General features: G+C 45.0%; 1 protein-coding gene across 1 annotated transcript in view; it reads left to right on the plus strand.

Moving 5' to 3' along the window:
* Schip1 (Schwannomin interacting protein 1) overlaps positions 1 to 21,270 on the plus strand; it is a 141,661-nt gene that overhangs the window by 112,561 nt on the left and 7,830 nt on the right. The window contains exons 8-11 of the mRNA XM_084592009.1: positions 10,957 to 11,271; positions 13,299 to 13,601; positions 14,478 to 14,589; positions 19,430 to 19,529. Coding sequence (XP_084448135.1) covers positions 10,957 to 11,271; positions 13,299 to 13,601; positions 14,478 to 14,589; positions 19,430 to 19,529 — 830 coding nt within the window. The remainder of the gene's footprint in view (positions 1 to 10,956; positions 11,272 to 13,298; positions 13,602 to 14,477; positions 14,590 to 19,429; positions 19,530 to 21,270) is intronic.

The following is a 21,270-nucleotide window of genomic DNA, read 5'->3' on the forward strand; positions in this document are numbered from 1 at the left end:
GTTCACACGTCACTCACAAATAGGCACTTCATCTTTCGCTTAGCGGCAACGTTTAACGCTTATTACAGGAACTCCCTGACAGCAAATTTATAGGAGTATTCAAGCTCGTTACAAACCATCACGAGTTGCGTGGTTGATATATACTGCTCCCTTCTAGTTAATTGCCTCTATCGCGGCGTCTGCACGGGACGTGTCTGTTCCTCTGAGCAATAATTCGGCAAAGGTTCTTTGCGTGCTTTCATATGGTACAGGAGTAAGGGAATTGAAGGGAGGTGTAAATAGTAATGTAAGCCAAGCAATAGCTTTACGTAATACTGCTGGCAAATGCTCCACTTTCCAGATTTTAAATAAGACGTTAACGTCGACGATTTCTCGCATATGTCTGTGATTCAGTTTGCTTGTGTAATTGATAAGACTTGCGGTCATTTATTCTAGTACTAACGCTTGTACAAAGACATGTTTGCCGCCTCTCACAACTTTTTGCCGCTCATTTTATTTCTTTATTTTTCAACACGAAATTCAGATTCCGAAATTGGTGCTGCACTGACGTTTTTGTTCGCTGGCTTCTCCTAAATGTAACAATGTTCCCTTGGATCAGCGTTCCACTGGCATCCTGTACTGAGCTGGAGCTTTCCTGACACGGCGACAGCTGGTCTCCGTATACCGCTGTTGAAGCCTCGGGTGCTGGCGTCTTGTCTGGAGCACAGATCTGACTATGGCTCGACACTTCTACGTTTCTTGTTTCGTTCCCGGTTGGCTGTTTTGTTCAAATCACGTCCTCTGTCACCACTCTCATAAGGACCCCAAAATGTTCTTAGCTGCCAACGCCACTATTTGTAGGAAGGAGTCCTAAAGTTGTTCCGTGGGCGCTCTTCAGAGCAGGAGTGTGTTTTGGGGTGTACACTAGTCTACCCATTGGCTCCTGCTGTCTTCGGCTACGGTTTCGTCTTAGAAAAACAAAAAAAGAAGACAAAAGGAAACAGTGAGGTGCCGCCTGTCTGTCACTTGTCCCGGAATAGGACCCCCATCAAAGGTTCCGTCCGTTTCGACGGCGCATTGCAACCAGCGTCACTTAGTCGCTGTCTCCGCCAGCGGGGGCGTGTAAGGCGCGACGGCGTTCCTCTTCGCCGACGCGTTGGCGTGCGCGGACACCGCGCCCAGCCATAGAGCCCATTTGCCCTCCGCCCGTTGAGAGCTTGGAGCGAGTCACCACTGCGCTTGACTGTCCCCAACAGACGACTCTCCCCTCACCTCCTCTGTTTGCGTCGTGGCCACCGCGTCCACGCTTCTTGAAATAAAGGGGTCGAGAAGGAGATTGCGGCGTCCTCCGTGACTCACCGTCCGTACTACGACGTGCTTTCTGCTGAAGAGTATAATGAAGACTAACGGGATGCTCGGGTCGAGAAGTGATAAGAGCGCGCCTCTCAGGAAGTAGAGGCGGCGCAAACATTAACCAAAATAGAACAAGAGGATGTGGCTTACGGATGTCGTACCAGTCACTCAGTAATCGAGTACAAGTACAAAATCAAGAACAAAAAGCGCTTCTCCTTGCAAGGAGGAAGAACACTTCAGTTGCCTGTATATAGTGTGACATGTTTCAAAGTGAAATCGTTTTGCGAGTGTTATTCTTTAAAACAAATTTGTGCGGATACGCGCATGCAGCAGGACAGTTTGAGCAGCCATAGATAACTTTTACCTTTTTCTTGCTACAAAAGAAGGTGGTATACTTGAAATTGACGACATAATATATATCAGATAGTTTATTGGTACGGCAGTCGGAGGAGAGTCAAGCTTATGCCAGAATGCTGCATAGTTCTTAAATATATATATATATATATATATATATATATATATATATATATATATACGTCCAACGTCAACTATGTAATAGGGAGCGAGAATTAAGTGAGCGGTGCCTTTTGGTGCAGCAATTTTCGACATACATCGCGGTGATTCACAAGAAGGTAGTTTCTTCCTGCATGGTCACAAGTCCGAAATATCAAAGCGTGAAATCTATAACCGCTAACATATAGGGCTAAGGTTACTATTGCTAAGAGTGAAGGACACAATCATGCATAAAACATGAAAGTGTCGGCAAAGTCAGCCTAGCTCGCGGGTCGGCTGTCCACGCTCATCCCTTTCAGGGCGTCCGCATCATCTCCGCAGCTTTTTTCTCCTTATACATGCCGACTCATTGTCGTTCATAGTGGACCTGCGGTACGTCCGAAAACAAACATCGACGACACGCAGCTGCCGCATCGAGGATCCTTGGCAAGAAATCTGGGACGAAGCTTTCTTTTGTTGTCATCGCCGAGCCCCCCCCTCGTTCTTCGTCTTTCCCTGCGGGGGTGTGATATTTTTATGGCCTTCTATCGGTCGTTAGGAGCTCCGTCTACGAACAGCTCGAGAGCCGCCGTCGTCTATCTTATCGGCCGTGAAAGACTCTTGGGAGACCGCAGCAGAGCGCACCGCACGGTTTCGGCTAGAGTGTCCCGGCACGAGCACAAAAACGCTTCCCGTGTTTGAACCGGGGCGTGGGCTGCGCTATGGACTCTCGAGGCGACGTTGTGTTGTCTCGCATCCGTTCATTTTTCCTTGTTGTTGTTCGTGCGCGTGTGTCCACGGGGACCGATGTGATGCGGTGGCGCTTGAATCATTCGGTCATCTCGTCCGGTCCTTGGGGCCCTTTGTTCGGATAAGTATAAGAAACTGGGAATTGTTTGTTTGGTTTGTTCTTTAACTGTCGATTTATTTTTGCTTATACTCTTCGTCTCTGCATGTCTTACGCTTCAGGTGGTAGGGAAAACTTGACGTGCCCTTGCCGATCAAAAAAATACATAAAAATAGAATGGGTGTTTGACTCCCGTTTGCACAGACCATGACAGTTTAGTTTTTAGCTGACTGTTCTGGGGGGCTCTTTAGATCTCAGACTCTTTAGCCGAGGTACCGCTGGGCCATAAAAAAAAAAAAAAGAAGAAGATCAAATCATAATTTTCATCCGCCATATATATGTAGGCTATCTCATAATGGGTGATGCCATAGGGTGGAAAGTTGATATCGATAAGAATAAAACCGAAATTCATAATCTGATCTTACGTCTTCCCAACGGGTGGTTTGAACTGCGGCTTTAACAGCACTTCCCGCATCCCTATTTCAGAGTGTTCGGCGAGCCTGTCTACGATAACACCATGTGAAAAATGACTGACTGCGAAATCGTGGCGAACGGGTATTAAGCGACTGCACATAACTACCCTTTCTTTGTTCACATTGCGCGCTCAGAGGACTTATTTTGCATTCAACTAAACCTAGTACAATCGTGCATTGCGAAGTGTGTCGAGATAGAGAGAGAATAAACTTTATTATTCAAGTGTGTAGATTCCACTAACGCAGTTTTGTCTATAGTGTTTACTTTGTTTTACCAGCAGCTCCGTGAAGAGCAAATTAATGTTTCTTTTTTGCGCTGTCGATGTTTCATAAGAAATAATAATAAAAAAAAGTTCTAAGGTGGAAGCAAAATTGCCTACAACGTATTACAAGCACACGGGAGTAGACAAACGACGCGAGAGCACCCCTTAGTGATTTGCATTTAATTGTACTACAAGGATAATGAATAAGCAACAATAATGGGTTTCTTTTTTCGTTTGCGAATTTATTCTACTCCCTTTTTGTGACTTCATAAAGTGGGGACGCCAAAATACAATAACATAGTGACTATAATTATCACTAAAATTTAATACGACTGGTTCTCACTTGTATTATTTTGCTGTCGGTTTTATGATGTACCAAGCTGTTTCGTAGTGAGCGTTTATATAGTTAGTTCAATGCTGACCTAGAAAAAAAGGCCCTGTTTGGTTTACATAAACATTATTTGGCCGCAGTCGCAGTGCCATCCAAAAATTAACCGTTGGTATCCGTCTGTCAACTTACCTCGTTCGTCTGTACATTCTATGCAAACTGCTATTCAATCAAAAGGGTCATTTGTTTAACCTTCATCAGCTACACCAGTGTAGGAAATCTCCTATACCTACAATGGATTTTTCTGCACTGGTGTAGCTGGTGTAGGTTAAACAAATGGTCCTATCGTGTTGTTCTTCCCTCTCATCTACATCCATCAAATTGCATCTTCATTCTGACGGAGCCATGCCAGATGAGGATTCGGCAACGCAAACATCTGGACCCAGTTTAACGCTTTCGCCAGCGTGCGCTGGAGAACGACACTCATTGGTTCGGTGCCCGTGAATGACATGATGCCGAAAGGATTAACTGCTAACAGTCGTTGTTTGGACACACAGACAGCGTGTTATTACGGACACATCTTGAAGAGGCGTTCAGCGTGTATATAGCAACATAGCTCGGGGAACTTAAGTCACGGTCTTCAGATAGTAGGGTGTGGCATTAACAAGTACCATATCATATATTTTACTACATAATTTAGTACCATTTGGTTTTGCATTTACGTAGACAGAAGAGGTCCATGACTGAGAAGTACATGCATTCATTGCCAGAAGGTTATTTGGTACCAGAATTTCTGCTTGTCTTCAGCGCTCAGTTAAAATATGCACAACAAGTGTTATTCCACTGCTGTATTATCCAACTGTTAAGTGAAATTAAAAATGTAAGAGTTGAGCGCCTTAACGTAAATCGAGTTCCGTGGCATTGTGTAAAACAGATCGCTCGCTTCAGTCATTGGGCCATGTACAGTTTTCTTTCAGCATAAATCCAGCGTAGAAAATAACGAACTTTGTCAACACGCCCCGATTCATAAGTGTTTAACACTGCATTCCAATGCATGTAACGCGTTGTAAGTATTTTGGAGCGCTGCAGAGAACGTCTGCCCACCTCCTTCAATCCAAAACTGTACTCCCGTGCCTTAGCAAACTCGAGCACGGCTCGCTAATCACTGCAGCAGCGAGCAGTGGCTTTAGCGCTCTTTGCTAACCAAAACCGGCCGATCTTCACGCACATCTGGAGACGTCGTCTACTCAGTTATCAGTATCCTGAGCTCGACGTCCCATGGTGCAGAACGGCCTTGACACCTCGTTCTCCGGAGAAGACGACGAAAGCATGCTGTCTTTCAGCACGTGCCAGTCCCACGTGCTGCGTCGTCACCCTCCTTTCCACGTCTCTTAACTTGACGGGGAAAAAAAAAAAAAAAAAAAGAACAGTCCTAGGGCTCGAATTTCTGGGATGGAAGTGAGCGAGTGAGAGAGGGTCGCTTCCATGTAGCAGTCCTTCCCATTTCGAGCGCTTTCCTTTCATCAGTCGGGCGCGTCTTCGTCCAATTGAAGAGTCCGCGCGGTTTTGTGTTTGGCCCTCTTGGAGAGAAGCCAAGGCTGCTGCCGCTGCTAACGCTGCTGCAGCCCGCCATCGCGGAGAAGATGGGGGAGAAAGTGAGCTATGCGTGCTGCTTGGTTGCTGCGGGGGTGAGACCCCCGAGTCGTGCGCTGGGCGGCCGAGCGCTGCGTTTGCAATCGCCGGCAACTTTCGCCGCGCGGCAGCCTTCCTCTCCGGACCATCTCTCGCTCCGTCGCTCCGCACGTGATTCACATCAGCAGCGCGCTTTCTTCCAGGGCCACGTCTGCCGCTGATCAGTCAAGCCGTCGAAAAAACTTTGACTCCCGTGCGTTCGCCAGCCTTCTCCCAGTCTTTGCAGGCTGTGGCAGTGCGCTGCGTTATTCGGCGCTGTCGACTTCCACAGCCTTGAATGTGGAGGCGCTTGCGCCCGGTGTGGTGGTGTTGTCGGTGTTGCGACGCAACAGGACGGATGTGACGTTGGGGTGCTTGGAGGCGTGGTGCGCTGAAGGCCGCTGTGTACGGCAGCGGAAGGCTGCCGCCGGCCGTGGCGTCCAATTTCCGGCAAAGCTTTGTTTCTGCTTCTTGTGCGACGACTAGCTTCGCAAATAGTTCGATTCTGACTCTCCAGCACGAAGCCGTGTTTGGTGTTTGCAAAAGCGTGGACTGACCGAGACCTCTCAATAGCATCGGAGCGGCTGGGCAGCCTTCTTCGAAGCCGGACTGTCGCATCGACCGCGCACGGCACAACGGCGAATTGGCCCATTTAGCCTGGAAGGAAATGAAGACCCGTAAAAGTTCTTCGAGGTAATAAAACAACAAGCCGTCTTCCCGGAAGATGCTCGCTGTCCTACGACCTATGGTTCGCGTGTCTTTTGCGCCCAGTGCGAGCCAACAGATCTCAGCGCCAGAACTGTGAGCCCCACCTTCCTCTCCACGTGAAAATAACCCAGCAGAGAGCAATTCGTATGAGACCCGACGGAGACGGCCGCTACTGACAGCTGTGATTGTCCCGGGAGTTCCCAGAGTTTTGCGGCGTCCTGTGAATCATCGTCGGCCTGCTCTAATTACTGGCAAACATCCGTCGTCCCGAGTCGTCCGCCAGTGTCAACAAAAGGAGTTACGGAGGCTATATAGCTTCCCGACAGCACTTCACCTCTTGACTGCCGTGCCCTCTTAGGGAAGCTGACTCTTCAGGATGTCAGTACCTGCGTAAGAGGCCCCCGCCGCTGTTGTCGCCCACACAACTGCAGCCTGTTGACTGGCGTGCATCTATCACTCGTGTGACACATGCCCGTTTTCTGCGCGGCGAAGCTCTCGCAGCGTGTCGGGCGACGACGATAAGGCCAGCGAGCTCCTTCCCGTCTCCTCGATTCTGTCCGCGTTGGCAGGCGTTCCGCGCGCGTTCATTCGCTCGCCATGGGATTCGGACCGCCGGCGGAGACGGCGACAATGACCTCTCAGGACCCTGTGCCCTTGATCTGTGTGGAAGGACTCCAGCCCGACTTGGAACGGAAGGATTCGCCTCCCAGGTCAAAGAGAAACCCCGAGGAGTTACGTGGAATCCTGAGCGATGCTGTCTATGTGTCGTCGATGTACCAAATTTGCTTCGCCGACGTTGACAGCGATTCTTCCGATGAAGAAGAGTGGGAAGACAACGAGGAGGTGAGCGAATTGTGCGTGCTATGCGTCGATACTTTGAATGTGCTGTCCGGTTTCGATAGCTTTTCTTTGATTAAATGCCCGTCCTTTACTGTTCGTCTCGTAACATGTACATACGTCTCTCCACTTGTGATACAGAGGGCATGTTAATGTTCGACATTGTCGTCGTTTCCTTATGGCGCAGTAGACTAGTTAAAATATGTTGTTCGCCGCGCCGGACAGAGCTAATTTGGATGGTTTTCACTGCTGACAACATGAAAAGGCAGTAAGACGTTCTTTAGGAGAATACTCAAACGATATTCTACTCACATCGTAGTATAAAAAAGGAGTATTAATTATCTAAAATGTATTCTTTTGAATCGCCAGATTCTTACTGACGAACAAGTTGCTTAGAGGCCGCCACGTCTGGAGTTGTTAAAAGTTATGATGTGTTTACCGGTAGTTCTAACGGCGAAAATCATAACACCGTTTCGAAAACGAGATGTTTATTAAGTAACGAATATATTTAGATTGCATCATTAACAGTTGTAGTGTATATATATATATATATATATATATATATATATATATATATATATATATATATATATATATATATATATATATATATATATATATATATATATTCACTGCTTAATTTCCATTTTGTCACTTTCCCCTAAAAATTAAATTCTTTTGCGCACCGTTGACACGCACACGTGCATATAAAGAGTACAGGTACATGGCGCAGAATACCAAACTGCAGCTCTAGCGTATGTACCAGCAACGACATCGTTGCGAAATATTAGACTGCTATATAATTTATCTTACTTGCTTAACTTAACCGTACCCGTATGGTATCCTGCCTTTTTATGCCTCATTATTGATCATGTACAGCCACGGCCGTTATAATACGAAACACGCTTCGGCGATCAAACTCGTTTCGGGCCTCATTATCGCTCTGTGATGGCAGTGTTTCATGCTTCAGAAGTTTGCAAGAGTAGTACGCAACGGGATGTTCCTTTTATTTGATGCATCAGAGTAGATAATGCATGGCTACCAGTCAAAGATTGAGCACTGCTTGATGCCTAAAACAAGTGCTCCTTTTTCTCTCGTGTATGAATGAAGCAAACTTTTTTTTGTTTATGAACGGAATAAAAGTTTAGAATGACAGAATGTGCCAGATTGTTTATGGTCGGGACTTTGAGTGCTGGCTGAAAACCGGCATATCAAAGTGAGCGATTATCACACGCATCCCGTGTAATGGCGGAGGGTTGCAACTTTCCTTTTTACTTGAATGACCTTCTCTAAGATGAAATTCTATTCAAGTTGCAAATCAATTTTAGTGCTTCTTACCTAACCTTCGCCATGGTGACGCCAGGCTCATAGTGGAGTTCAGATGAAATGCTATCCCGAACTTCGGCACGGTGTGCTGGACACACGCGTTTAATTTTCGCGCAATCTTGCCCCGTTGTCCCTCTCGTGGGTAGTGCACGATCCAGCGTCCTTTTGGCTTCACGGACTTTCAACAGATGGCGTAAGGCTCGCAAGTTTTTGCTCATGCGCGGTGCCAGCCCAGCAGTGACGCCACTGACGCTTTTGCAAGTTTCTTTTGTTCGCGGATAACTTAAACAACGTAACTTTCATTATACCACGCTGTCAGTGTTCGTGCTTTTGAAGATAAAGCGACGCGTTCGTGCCGTTGTTTTTTGTTTTGGATCAGCTTGCTGAATGAAAACAGTCGAAAGTTTACCGACTGTATCGCCGTATCGCACGATGCCGCCCAGCGGTCCCGTCCGCGAGTTCGCCCGAGTAGAACGACCTCGACTCGTTGACGCCCACTTGTCAAACCCATGACCTTTTGACCCACGACGGCTTCTTTCTCTGGATTCCTGGCCCTTAATCCTTGCCGACGACGAGCTTCAGACTTCGCTGTGCAACTCGTTGGAAGAAATGCCTCAAGCCGACCGCTACACAGACTCCGCGGGACTTCGTACCATTACCTAATCCCACGCACCTGGCTGGCGTCGTGTTTCAACACAAGTATCCCGCTTTCTAATCGTATGTGACTTGAGTTTGGTTACACATCAAGTTTCTCCACCCGGTAGGAAAATTTGTCATTCTTGCTATTCATCGCGCACAGCGGCACAATGAAGAGCGTTTTTGGTGGTGTTTGGAACAAAATCGACACCGGTAGATCTTTTCTGCCAGCCAGTATGCGTTACGACGTGATCCGTCAGCACGACTATGGTGGCTCGGGCATGAGCTCGAGGAATCTCGAGCTGGATCCTCCTTCGAACTGTGCTTATTCTGACGACGAGGACACTTCAGAGGAAGAGCGCGAGGAGCCTAAGCGGGCAGAAGTGGAAAAAAGTCAAAACGAAAACGAATGGAACTTTTTTGACAACATCGTGCAGCTCCTTGGCGACGCCGATTCTGTTGAGGTAACCAGCGAAGTTTCTAGCTCACGAAAAATTGCTGAGAAAAAATTGCGCTGGCAGATTTTTCAAGAATTTTAGGCTATTTTTTTTTCTTTTAGCCCGTAACCTAGAAGGGTATTTGTTGTTGATGAAAACAATCGCTTAAACTCCATGGCTATTGTGGGAGTGGCCGTCATGGAGTCTTAAAAAACACCGTGTCGTTTGGACCGCCCGAAGCCGCCGAAAGTGTTTAGCATTCGTGAGTCGACAGTTCACGTAAAATTCGGCTGCTTGAGTTGACCCGCTTGTGTACTTTTCCATACCAGAAGATACCTTCTGTGTGCCCTGTTGATTTAAAGAAATTTTGTGCGTCTACACTGGGAAAAGTCACTTTTTAATGGCTCGTAAATCTAGTAATTTTCATGTATCTTCATTATAGGAGCGCATATAACTCTAATACTTCTGATGTATATTTATCTAAAACTTGTACAAAGCATGTGTTGTGACACTTGTGAAGTGAGCCTGGAGCTGTATTTTGAATTAGCACTTAGTGCTTGATGTGATGTTCACCATGGAGAGCATTATAGTTACATGCTTAACTAAATACTCTTTAGTCAGTTTTTTTAATTCTTGCTGATCGCCTTCATATTTGTTCTTTTTGTGTTTGGCAACAGTCACTAATTCTGTCAAGGCTTCTTAGTTATACAGTAGCCATATGCTGCTCGAGCTTCTTCAGTATAGTGGTCACATTCATTTCGCAGTGCACCTGCTGAGGATAGCAGTCTACTTTGTCATTGTCAAGGTTTTATTCTCGTTCTGAGACAAAAGTTTGCCCAACAAAGGGCTGGCTGTCAAGCTCCTGTCAAACCCATTGTGTTGTCACTTCACTACTTGGCATTGTGTCATAGTATGCAGAGGTATGGTGGATGACAAAGGCTGAATAGAGGTGTGCTTTCTTTTGGATAGAGCTGAGAACCTTAATCCACACTTTTATGGTAATCTAAAGGCATCCTTTAGTCATATCTTTTGCTGCATACTTCACACATAGCCTCAGGAAACAAATTGCAGCTTGCAAAGGTTCATGCACTACACTTATGATCTGCATTTTGTCGAATTGTGTAAAAAAAATCTCCTGATTACTCTAGGTGTAGACTTCCTAGTGCAATACAGCTTAATAAATCGGCATTTGGCAACTGCCCAGGCTTGCAAAGTGCAGCTCTTCGCAGTTTTAAGCCAGCAGCGACCCAATATAAAGGGGATGATCTACATAAAGTGACATCAGCATCAGTGTTATTTTACTCCAATAACCTGCGATCACTGTCAGAAATGAAAATAATATTGCAATGTTTGTTTCTAGTGAACAAACCAAGAAAATAAAGTCTTGCACTTATACTTCCTTCTTATGTTAGCTTCTTTGTAGGCAACAAAATATTTCTAATGACATGCTACAAGGATGTTACATAGGAACACTGTGTTGCATTCATAAGTGTGGGCAGAGGTTCGTTGCAGACTTAAGTTGGGTCCAACCATAGTTTTAGCGAGACACTACATTCTACATTTCTGCGCTGACAACTCATGTTTGTGTAATCTCCCTCCCATGCAGAGACGCAATGACCGTGAGGCCATTCGACAGAAGCTGGCCATGGACACTGACGTGGAAGAGTCCTTTGGAATCGAGCGCGCCAGCCGGAAACCCAGTCTGGCTGTCAGGTTGCAAGAAAGCAAGAATTTGCAGATCTGCTTTATGAATGAGACCGCTGCTGAACTGGACTCTTTAGAGTTGGCTGGAGCGACAGCGCAGCCCCAAGAAGATGGCAGTAGCCGACAGGCTGTAGGTCAACAAGGGAATGCCAGCACTTCTTCTGTCGGGCTCCCAAATGGACTTCTGAATGCAGGCTCTGACGTCTCCCTGCTACAGGTGAGCGGTGCAGTAACAAAAATTTTAATGGCCACTGGAATTCTTTATAATTATCTGGACATATTCTGGAATTGCTTGTAAAGAGATGGCCAGATCGTTTTGCCATGCTTGAGAATTTTTATTCCTTTACAGAAAGCAGAAGTAAAGGAGAATGAATTCAAAACATGTTGCCTTATAAAATAATAGTACTTCACCTGCAATTTTCTTATGTTGGCCTGTCCAGGCTTTCTTACAAAGGCATAGACATCGGTTTTCGGTTGCCATGTTGTCTTCTTTGTAATGATGTGTGCAGCATTATAATGTATTGATCTCTTTATGGCGTCCGCCAGTAACGGCTTAATTATTTATAATTGAATTTCTTCTCTCATGTGTTTCTCGGCTTTGATGTCGAGAGTAGAGGGATGGCTATGTCAAAGGTGAATATCGGTCATGTGAGGCATGAAGAAAACTGCTGTATAAACGCTGCTTCTACAGTCGTGATTCTGGTCTTTGAGGCAAGCTGGCTTGAGCATAGTTGTCAATTAAAACAAGGAAGCAGCCAATTTAATGCTTTTTAATTTTTTTGGATCAAATTATCTATACCTACCTTTGACATCAGAGCTATCGCTCTGCAGTTGAAGTTAGAACATGTCAGAAAATAAATTCAATTTTAAATTATTTAACAGTAGTTAATGACCGCCACGTGATGATCAATGTATATTAATGTCTTACGCATCATAACAGGAAATGAAACACTAAACCAAAAATTTTCTATACTCCTTTGACCAAGAACTTATTTTACTAGCTAACATGACAGATGAGTGTCATATAAAAAAGAAATGGCTTACTAGCTACAATGGTAGGCATGTGTAGAGGGAGAAATGTCTTGATAGCTTGAGCTGTATGCTGAAAACTCAACCATGTGGAGAGATCAAAGCCATAATAGCCCCCCGTGGTGGCTTAGTGGTTACGACGCTCGACTGCTGGACCCAAGGCCGCGGAATCGAATTCCTGCGTCGGCGGTAGCTTTTCGATAGAGGTGAAAAGCAAGGTGCCCATGTGCTGTGCGATGTCAGTGCACGTTAAGGAACCCCAGGTTGTCGAAATTTCTTAAGCCCTTCGTAGACTACGGCATCTCATAGCCTGTCTCTCCGTGGGATGTTAAATCCTACAAACCAAAGCAAGCCATAGTCTGATAGCCTAAGCTGTGGGCTCTGGACTCTGTGTGTGGCATCCAACAATAACTCCCACATCGAGACAATTTGCGCATGAGCACCTTGTTTTAATCTGGGATTGAGCAGCGTCAAAATTGTGTCAACATTGCACAAGGATATATAAAAAAGAAGATTGAAATGAGATAGCATGAAAAATATAGTGAAACAGAAAAACTTTAGCTAACATTTGTAGTCTTGCTACTTGGCCTTCCAGTTTCCGAAACAGGTTGGACCTTTTGTGGTATAAGTTTGACTGTTTTATCTAATTTTGCCCATCCTGAGCTGATCAGTGTCATTGAAAACATAGTGGAAAGCTGCAGCACTGCCTTTTTTATTTGCCATTGTCACAGAGAGCAAATAAACTGTCAGAAACTTGAGACACAATGTGAAGTCAGTGATTAATTATTGGGCTGTTATGCGATCTGCTAAGAGTTTCGTAAAATCTGCTGCTGGGGTCTTGCAACATTTCTCATTTTACAGACGCTCCTGTAAAGGGCAGCTTTTTCTTTTTTTGTTCTTTGTCCAAAATTATGTTTATTTCTGTTCTATGGTAGTTAAATTAAACATGGCAGAACCATCGCAAATTTGTGCGCATTAACTTGGTAAAAAGCAAATGCTAGCAAAAACTTCGTGCATTGAAGCCTGAAAGATAGAAGCCAAACAGTTGTGGTTTAGACCGTGGTATTTTTATTCAGGAAAATTTTGATGCCTACGAGCCCGAAGATTGGCAGTTATAAAACAGGGCTCATTAAAAGGTTTCTTATTACATTGCAGTGTGTAACATTTAGCTCTTCATTGGTGTTTCAATATTTGGGAACTTTACGGTCATTGCAGACCAGCACAAAGCCAAGCCAAAGTGCGAGTCCTGCTACCAGGCGAGGTGCGCAAGAGGAAGCAGCCCCCAAGCGGCCGTCATTCTTCTTTAACCGGCGCAAGAGCTGGCGGCAGAAAAAAGTCGATGGCGACGGTGGCGAGGCCAAGAAGGAGCCGGAGCGGTGGAACGGCGAGGACTTTGCCACCCGCCAGGCACGGCTCCAAGCTGAAGCAAGGGCAGCGCTGGCGCAGGCCAAGGAGATGGCACGCATGCAGATGGAAGTGGAGCGACAGCAGAAGAAGAAATCGCCCATTGCAGACATTGTGAGTGCTCATGCAACTCTGGTCTGCTTTCTCGAAGCATAAAATCCTTAAAGGAGGCCCTCTCTTTGATTATTGGGAACTAATTAAACACAGCCAAAGTGTGTTTCGCTATGAAAGTCTTGGTGTTTGCAAGCTATAAACACTGCACCAAGGACTGTAGGAAAAGTTGTTTCAAACCAATCTCCTGTATAGTACGATAGTATTACATGGTTGGGCTGCAAGAAAGTGCAGCCCTTAGATAATACGGAATGTAGGTTTAACCGATTTCATGCACTATTTTGCAGTGTCTGGTTATGACAGGTTACCCTGTGGAAATATTTCATGTTTACCTGTTTTCCTGACATCAGGATAGGCCAGCAGACTACTTTTTCCTTGCTTTTTATTAATTTACGAAACTGAAAGCCTCCTTATTTTTGCAGCCAACTCTTTCATGTCTCTACACTTTAGTATGCCTTGACTACTTGCGGACACAGAAGACATACATAGCCCAATGAGTTGGCTGGGCTGGTAACTTCAAGAGGAGGCCAAAGAATGGGGAGTCCTCTGAGCGTAGACACGTGTAGCAAGGCTGTCATTAAACTGTTATCCATAAAGTTAAAGAACTGGCTCTCTGCAAACAGAATTCATCTCAACGGGATATATTGGCATATGACTGTATGAAATGGGTTGTCATTTCTTCAGCAAACATACAACAGTGTGATGTGACCTCTGGCACAGACCTGGATGCGTGGGAAATTGCATGAATGGATCTCCTGTCCACATCTGTCATTTGAGTCTTCTTCTATAGCCAACCCAACTTTCTTAGTTGCCAGTAGGACTAACTAGACTTGGCAACCTGACTTGAGCCCTCGCATGCGTTGCCATTTTGTGCTGCAGGTTGGCATATCCTTCCCAGACAGCCGCCATCGGCTAAGCCGACAGTTGCTGAATGACATGAATGTTGCGCAGCTGCAGGTGATCGTCAACGACCTTCACTCACAGATTGAGAGTGAGTATGCCTTGGACCTCTTGTAATAAGCGGTGTCTTTTAAATATGTGCGATTTCATTATCTTTTTCTTTATGCTTCAGTCAGGGCACTTAGTTTAAAAGCTTAGAGATGTAAAACTTGCTTTACGGGCAGTGACATCATATTCCTAGTTGACAATCTTGGGAAACATAATTTTACTTCCACGCAGTGCAAATCAAGCAGGGCGCCTAACGGCTGAGAGAGGTCTGCTGTGGTCATTTCTATTTGCTCATAAATTACATAAGCACCAATATCAATTGGTTTTATTGGTTTTAGCATCACAAAAGGGGGAACTGTTCGGTGAATAGTGGTGATGCAATGGGGAGATTTCTTTCCTTGACAATGGCTGCACAGAAGGGTTACTGGTTTGTGGGAAGGCAGACTTCTGCATTCAAAAGTTAAGAGCATTACTCCATTTCTTTTGTTTGTGAATGTGTTCAACAGATAATGCAGTGTCCTTGCCGCCCAGTCCCCACTGGTTTTCTAGTGGGCATGTAACTTCCCCCAGCTCTGCTGCTCTGTTCTGTGGTTAAATGCAGGGGGAAAGGGTCGCGGACAAAACTATCACTTAGTGTTGCCTCCTCTGTTTAATGTCGCTTCACGACGTTAAACTCCACACTTTGCACTTTACCTTTTTATGTGAGAGCGTAAGTTGTTTGGTTTATTTTTCCTTGTTTACTATATTTAATTTGTTATAAATGCTTCTGCTGCTTAGACAGTAAAAAATAATTTTTATAAATATTTTATTCAGATGAGGCACCCGTAAAATTTTCACTATAAAATTGTTGTCATTATGTGAGTAAATAGGGTGCTTATTTATGATGTATGTGTTGCTGTTTTGGTAAACAATTTGCTGCACTTTGAGACTGAACATTTCTTTCCTTGAAGGTTGTACAAACAAAATATTTGTCTCTGCTTGTCATTGCTCTTGGCACTTTTCTACATCTTTAAGTGCAGAGTGTAGATTAGACGCATTTGTAGCATCTAAAAACACTACATGCTAGCTCGCTTTCACGCTGAAACATTAGATGAAAATAGAAAAGCAGTAAGTTGGGGCATAAACTCTTAACTTTCCTTTTGCCAAACGAGACAGGGGAAGTGTCATCATATTCTAAAGATTTATCTAAGGTGCTTAAAATTCCAGGTGTGATTTGGCTGCCAAAAGGAGAATGAGTGGCTTCCCAAACTTTAAGAATAGATGGTGCCCACTCACTGGCTGGTAAACATCTTTAGGATGTTGGCATGGGTGGCTTACCTTTAGCATCTTTACTTTTTTTTTGCATGATCAGATTTGAATGGAACCTTACGAGATTGCCCGCCTCTGCCTATAATACACATGAATCGAACGAAACTGAAAAACCATTCTTTGCCTTCGTGCATACTCATGAGAGGGGCTACGCGGTCTTTCTGGGTAAATAGTTAATCTGTCTTGCTGTTACTAATGGTTCACTATGCAAACTAGAGGGGTGCACGAGCTCGGGTCAGCCAGAAAAGCCCATACCCGGTTCGGCTCGTGGGTCAGGCTCGGGCCACTTGGAAGTCATTTGGCTCGGGGCCGGGCCCGTTCCAGGGTATATTTATCTTGGGTGGGTGCACTGACCCTGACTACACGCGACTTTTGCAAAAGCATAAATAGGGCCATAATGCGCTAGTAGTGTTGAATGCACAGAATTGAGTGTTTTCCTGCATCTTCCCAATGCAAAAGCACCCAAGTTCTTCCCCCTTTTTGGTCTGTGTGTTCACCACATGCCCTCTCTATGAATGAAGACGTTATCCTTTTTGAGATTTGCGACATGCTGTCACCTCATGCGTCTCTGTTGTGGCTTGGTTTTGGCCTTGACATAGCTTCGGCCGAAGTAGTGCATAACTCCTATAGTCAGAGCATCCGCAGTGCTAGAGTTTCCTTGTCATTGCTCAGTCCAGGCAGTGATGTGGTGGTGCTCCTTGTCGCCACCGTGAAAGGCATGCAGCGAGCAAGATGAGTTCACCAATTACTTGGCCACATAATCAACTCCTCGCTCAGAATTAAGAGCCAGCAAGCCTTTGGAGAAGCAAGGGAGGCGTGTATACAGAATTTGCTCTTCTTGCTAAGAACGTGTTAGCCATTCCAGCCAGAAGTTATAGCAGTGAAAGAAACTTCAGCGCTGCCGTATTCATGCTCCAAGGGAGCTGCAGAGGCCTCAGGCCTTTATCAATGCATAGCTTGTTTTAGTATATTTATTTATCTAGTAATACTGCGGAGTCTTTTGACTCCAATCAGGGGTGAGCAATAGAAGTAAAAAAAGGTACAACAAAATATACGCGAGCTTCATATAAAAGCAAACAGGTGATGCAAAAAAAGAAACAAAGGTTTCCTTGCAAAAGGCTCTCAAGTTATCAATAAATATTTCTACATTCGGGCTGTTCACTACACACATCGGCAGTTCATTCCACTGTATGATTGTTTTAACAAAAAATGAGTTTAACTGTATTGGAGTATGCTCACATTTCCTCTAGCATTTCTCCGTGATTAAAATGCAGAAGCACGACCAATGTAATCATGAGCATTTATTTTAATCCGATTGTTGTATATTAGGTACAAAAATTTCAACCTTGCTTCAGTGTGCCTTGCCTGAAGGGATTCTAAACCAACAGAGTTGATCATGTCTATAACACTCACCCCGCCGGGGTGGCGCAGTGGTTACGGCGCTCGACTACTGTTCCCAAGGACGCGGGATCGAATCCCGGCCTCGGCGGCAGCTTTTCGATGGAGGCGAAAAGCAAAGCGCCCGTGTGCTGTGCGATGTCAGTGCACGTTAAAGAACCCCAGGTGGTCGAAATTTCCGGAGTCCTCCACTACGGCGTCTCTCATAGCCTGAGTCGCTTTGGGACGTTAAACCCCACAAACCAACCAACCAACCAACCATGTCTATAACACTCTCTGTGCATTTGAATCTGTTGCAAATGAAACTGGCTGCGATCCTTTGCACTCTTTCTAATTTCAAAATATTCTTGGCTGTTTAACCCTTTCGCTGTCGGGCGTTTCTGGCCGTGACGCACCCCCAGTGTCTGCTTGGTTTCAGGGAACAAGCATAGCGATTTATTTTTGATTATGATTGCTATACAAATAACATAGTCAACGGAATATGCACATTTCACTGTTCTGCGGGTGTTGTTAATTAACATCATCATTATTGTCAGCCGGATTATAAACTAGATAAATGAGGGTAATATAAGAAAAAACTGTTTGATACTACTTGAGAGATCAAATCCGAGCTCGACTCATATTTATAATCAAGAAAGGCATCGCTGCAGTCCGCTGTCGAAGGTCCCGTGCTGTCAGCCATCCGAAAGTAACCGTGCACACGGAGGGCGCACTTTCGGTAACCCGCACAACCAAGATAAATGGCACGTTGTGAAATCAAGATGACAGAGGGAGATGGAAAGAGGCTCAAACAACCTCCTTTGCTGCTGCTAGCCGCAAGCAAGGGCTTGGCAAGAAAGAGCGAAAGCAGCGATGGAGTCATGTGTCGACCTATTAGAGAGGCAACGGTCCGAGTCCCTGAACGTGACTCGTCGGGACGCGTCGTAGCAGACACTCCAACAGAATAAAAATAAAAACCAGAAAACCTGTGGCAGATGGCAGAGCAACCCTTTAACCCGTAACTGCACGCACGCGCCTTGAAACGTGCGCGCCGCATGATCGCTTAGCGTTATAGAGTAGCGCGCGCGGAGCGACCGCACCCCCCAGCAAAGAAGGTGGCGGGGGTGGGCGCGGTCGCTCCATACTCTTCAGTGTATACGTACGAACACAACGGGGTGCAAAAATATGAACTTGTAGAAAGATTTGGCAGATGGCGCAGCCTGTCCAAGCATGCCAGCTTTGTGCTCAGGCGCGAAATTTTGAATGCAAGATAGGGAACATACCGGTACGTCGGTGACACTGTGGGGGGGGGGGGGGGGGGGGGGGGAGCGCGAAAACGTACCGGTACGTTCGTGACAGTGAAAGGGTTAAGTGTCCCATAGACATTACATACATTATAACGTTATATATACTTAGTGATAATTCTATGTATGTGCTACGCCTGAAGACAAGTCCCCTTGTCGAAACATTGGCTTGGCTTGCAAACTGAAGCTCCCCCTCAACCCTTGTTCAGTGCTCTTTCATACTGTGCCTCTATGTGACCTACAAAAATTTGCCATCCTAAGCTTGGGAACTTAGCCTGTCAAGGTTTTAAATATAAAATCATCATTCTCAAATTATTTCTTTCTTCGTCATCGCTTCGGCTGCAATTATAACAGCTTAGGCCAGGTAGGGTCTTAGCACAGGGCCGGCAGGTCTTGGGTCTGTAGCATAGGGTCCGAGGCCAGGCTCAGGCTCAGAACTCGGCCCATGCACAGCTCTAATGCAAATATCTTTTACTATGAATTCGGTAACTAAAAGGTAAAGATTACATGTTATCTGGTCTTTATATTTGCCGAGTAAGGACCATAATGGTTTTTGAAGGTAGGATGAGCATATAGGGGACATTTCTTTCCATAATAAAACCAGTTGTGAGTCGGTGCTCTTGCCATGTGCTCTTTGTTTCTGTGCTGTGTAAACTGTAAAGTGCTACCATTTAGTCCAGATTACACCATTGATCAGTCTTACTGTATTGAATCTGCAGGGCACTGGAAATGTTATTTTGGGCGATTGCATTTGATTTGATAAACAGTACTATATTTTGTATACAGCTTACAATAGAACTGTTTTTGCTTGTTGCCAAAGTCACAGTGATAGCCGTGGTGTGCATTTTTTTTTTTTAAATAGTATGTCTTTCTTATTTTCGTGCTCTTTTTCAGGCCACAATGAAGACCTGGTTAAATTTTTGCTGGAGAGGGATGACCTTCACATGGAGCAGGACTCCATGCTCGTTGACATCGAGGACATGACGAGATATCTGTAAGCGTGCGTTTTTATCTGGTTTGGCATAGCTCTTTGCATGGCAAGAGCCAGGGACAGTGCAAATTTCCTTCAAGGCGATGACATTTTGTAATTTAGTGTAGTGTTGATGCATTCTTGCTACTGCATTATGCAACAACTTCGTGTCTTGAGCTACCTAGGTCTTGTTTCTGCTGTGCACTGACCATTGATGGAAGCAGATTTGTTTTTGATGTGTCATTAAATAGGCCAGTTTCTTCTTCATTCAATGGCCCACTTAATGAAATACTGTGATCTGCTAAAACCTGACAGCAGCCAAAGTCATTTAATGGCGACTAATTTATTATCCAGGGAGATTTTATTTATGGTAACCTACACAACTAGTTGCAAATAATTAACAAATAATTAAACCAGTCTTGTCTTCTGCAGATGTTTTTGAGATCAAAACTATGCAGAAAATTAGTACTTATTTTCATATAGTCCTCCAATGTGAGCGTATACATAACTTGTGCAGAAGCTCCTAAGTGGAGGTGAATTGTAGGTAAGATAAACATGAGTCCATTTGGTTGGTTTCACATAGGATACACACTAAAGAAAAATCCACTTCAGATAAAATGCTCGGTGCGTGCGTCGGTTAAGCTGAACTTTCGCAGCAACCGCAAACTGTGGAGACTGTGTAGTGGCACTCTTGGAGCATCCATATGGCTTTTTCGAGGAAAGAAAACTCCATGACAGTCGTCTGCACAACTAGCTCACCCCAGCAAGATAGCTATTCTAGACCTCCATTCAGAAGTCTTGTGAAGCGTGCTCATTTCGGATGCAGTTTTTATCGCCGATGCGAAAAAGCCAGGGCACATTTACGCCGGCCTGTTGTCTCAGTGCACAAAAAGCTAGACCCTCACCATTTTCAAGTAGTGTGTGTGAGCTTGATTGTTTTTTTTTCTGTCATTTTCCAGTTCACTTCATGATAAATGCCTAGTTTGCGGTTATACTCTCACTGAAAGGTCCTTTTTTTGTTTTCATGCAACCTTTTGTTAGGGCACACTGACAGTGAAATCTTGTTATATCATATTTTGTAGGGCTTCCAAGAACCGATTGTTATAATGAAATATTGTAATAGGGGAGGACTGACTAACTAAAGCTAGTAATTGCGCCGGGTAATGAAAATGCACTACCTTAATGAAAGGCGCACGTTCAGGCAAGGCGAGTTTCAGACAGGAAGGCAATGAGACGTTATTGCTAATTCATTTGAGGAAATCTGACTTTTTTTTTCTCAGCAAGTGTGGCACAAGCACTCCAGGAGAAACATTTCTATGTACTCAGTTTGCTTGTGCATAGCGCATCGTCACAATGACAGATGAAGGTACGAATCTTGTCGAGGGTGCCAGAACATTCGCGTCAGCTTGGTCCACGGGTAGCGAATCAGTGTCATCGTCACACAGTGCATTCTCTTTGTTGCAGTTTGTGTCACAGAAGCTGGTTACGTTTTTTTACAGTTAGCGCTGCTGATGTCAGGGCTGCATTGTCAGACTCTACATAGTCATCGGAAGTTGGTGATGAGTCCAAGGGGAGCTTTTCGGTGACTTCATTTCACAATTATCTTGCGCAGTCGTAGTCATTTAATACTGTACGAAAGGGCGATATTAAAAGGCCTACTTACCTCCAACAGTTCTGGATGGTGGAGGTCTTTACGTTCCACCACGGCTAATTTATAGTTTGTGCCGCTTGACAGATATTGATTGCGGTCGGAAGTCCAAAATAA

This window comes from Amblyomma maculatum, chromosome 2, assembly GCF_055883805.1.
Source record: "Amblyomma maculatum isolate TAMU_Amacu chromosome 2, ASM5588380v1, whole genome shotgun sequence".
In the NCBI taxonomy this organism is placed as follows: Eukaryota; Metazoa; Arthropoda; class Arachnida; order Ixodida; family Ixodidae; genus Amblyomma; species Amblyomma maculatum.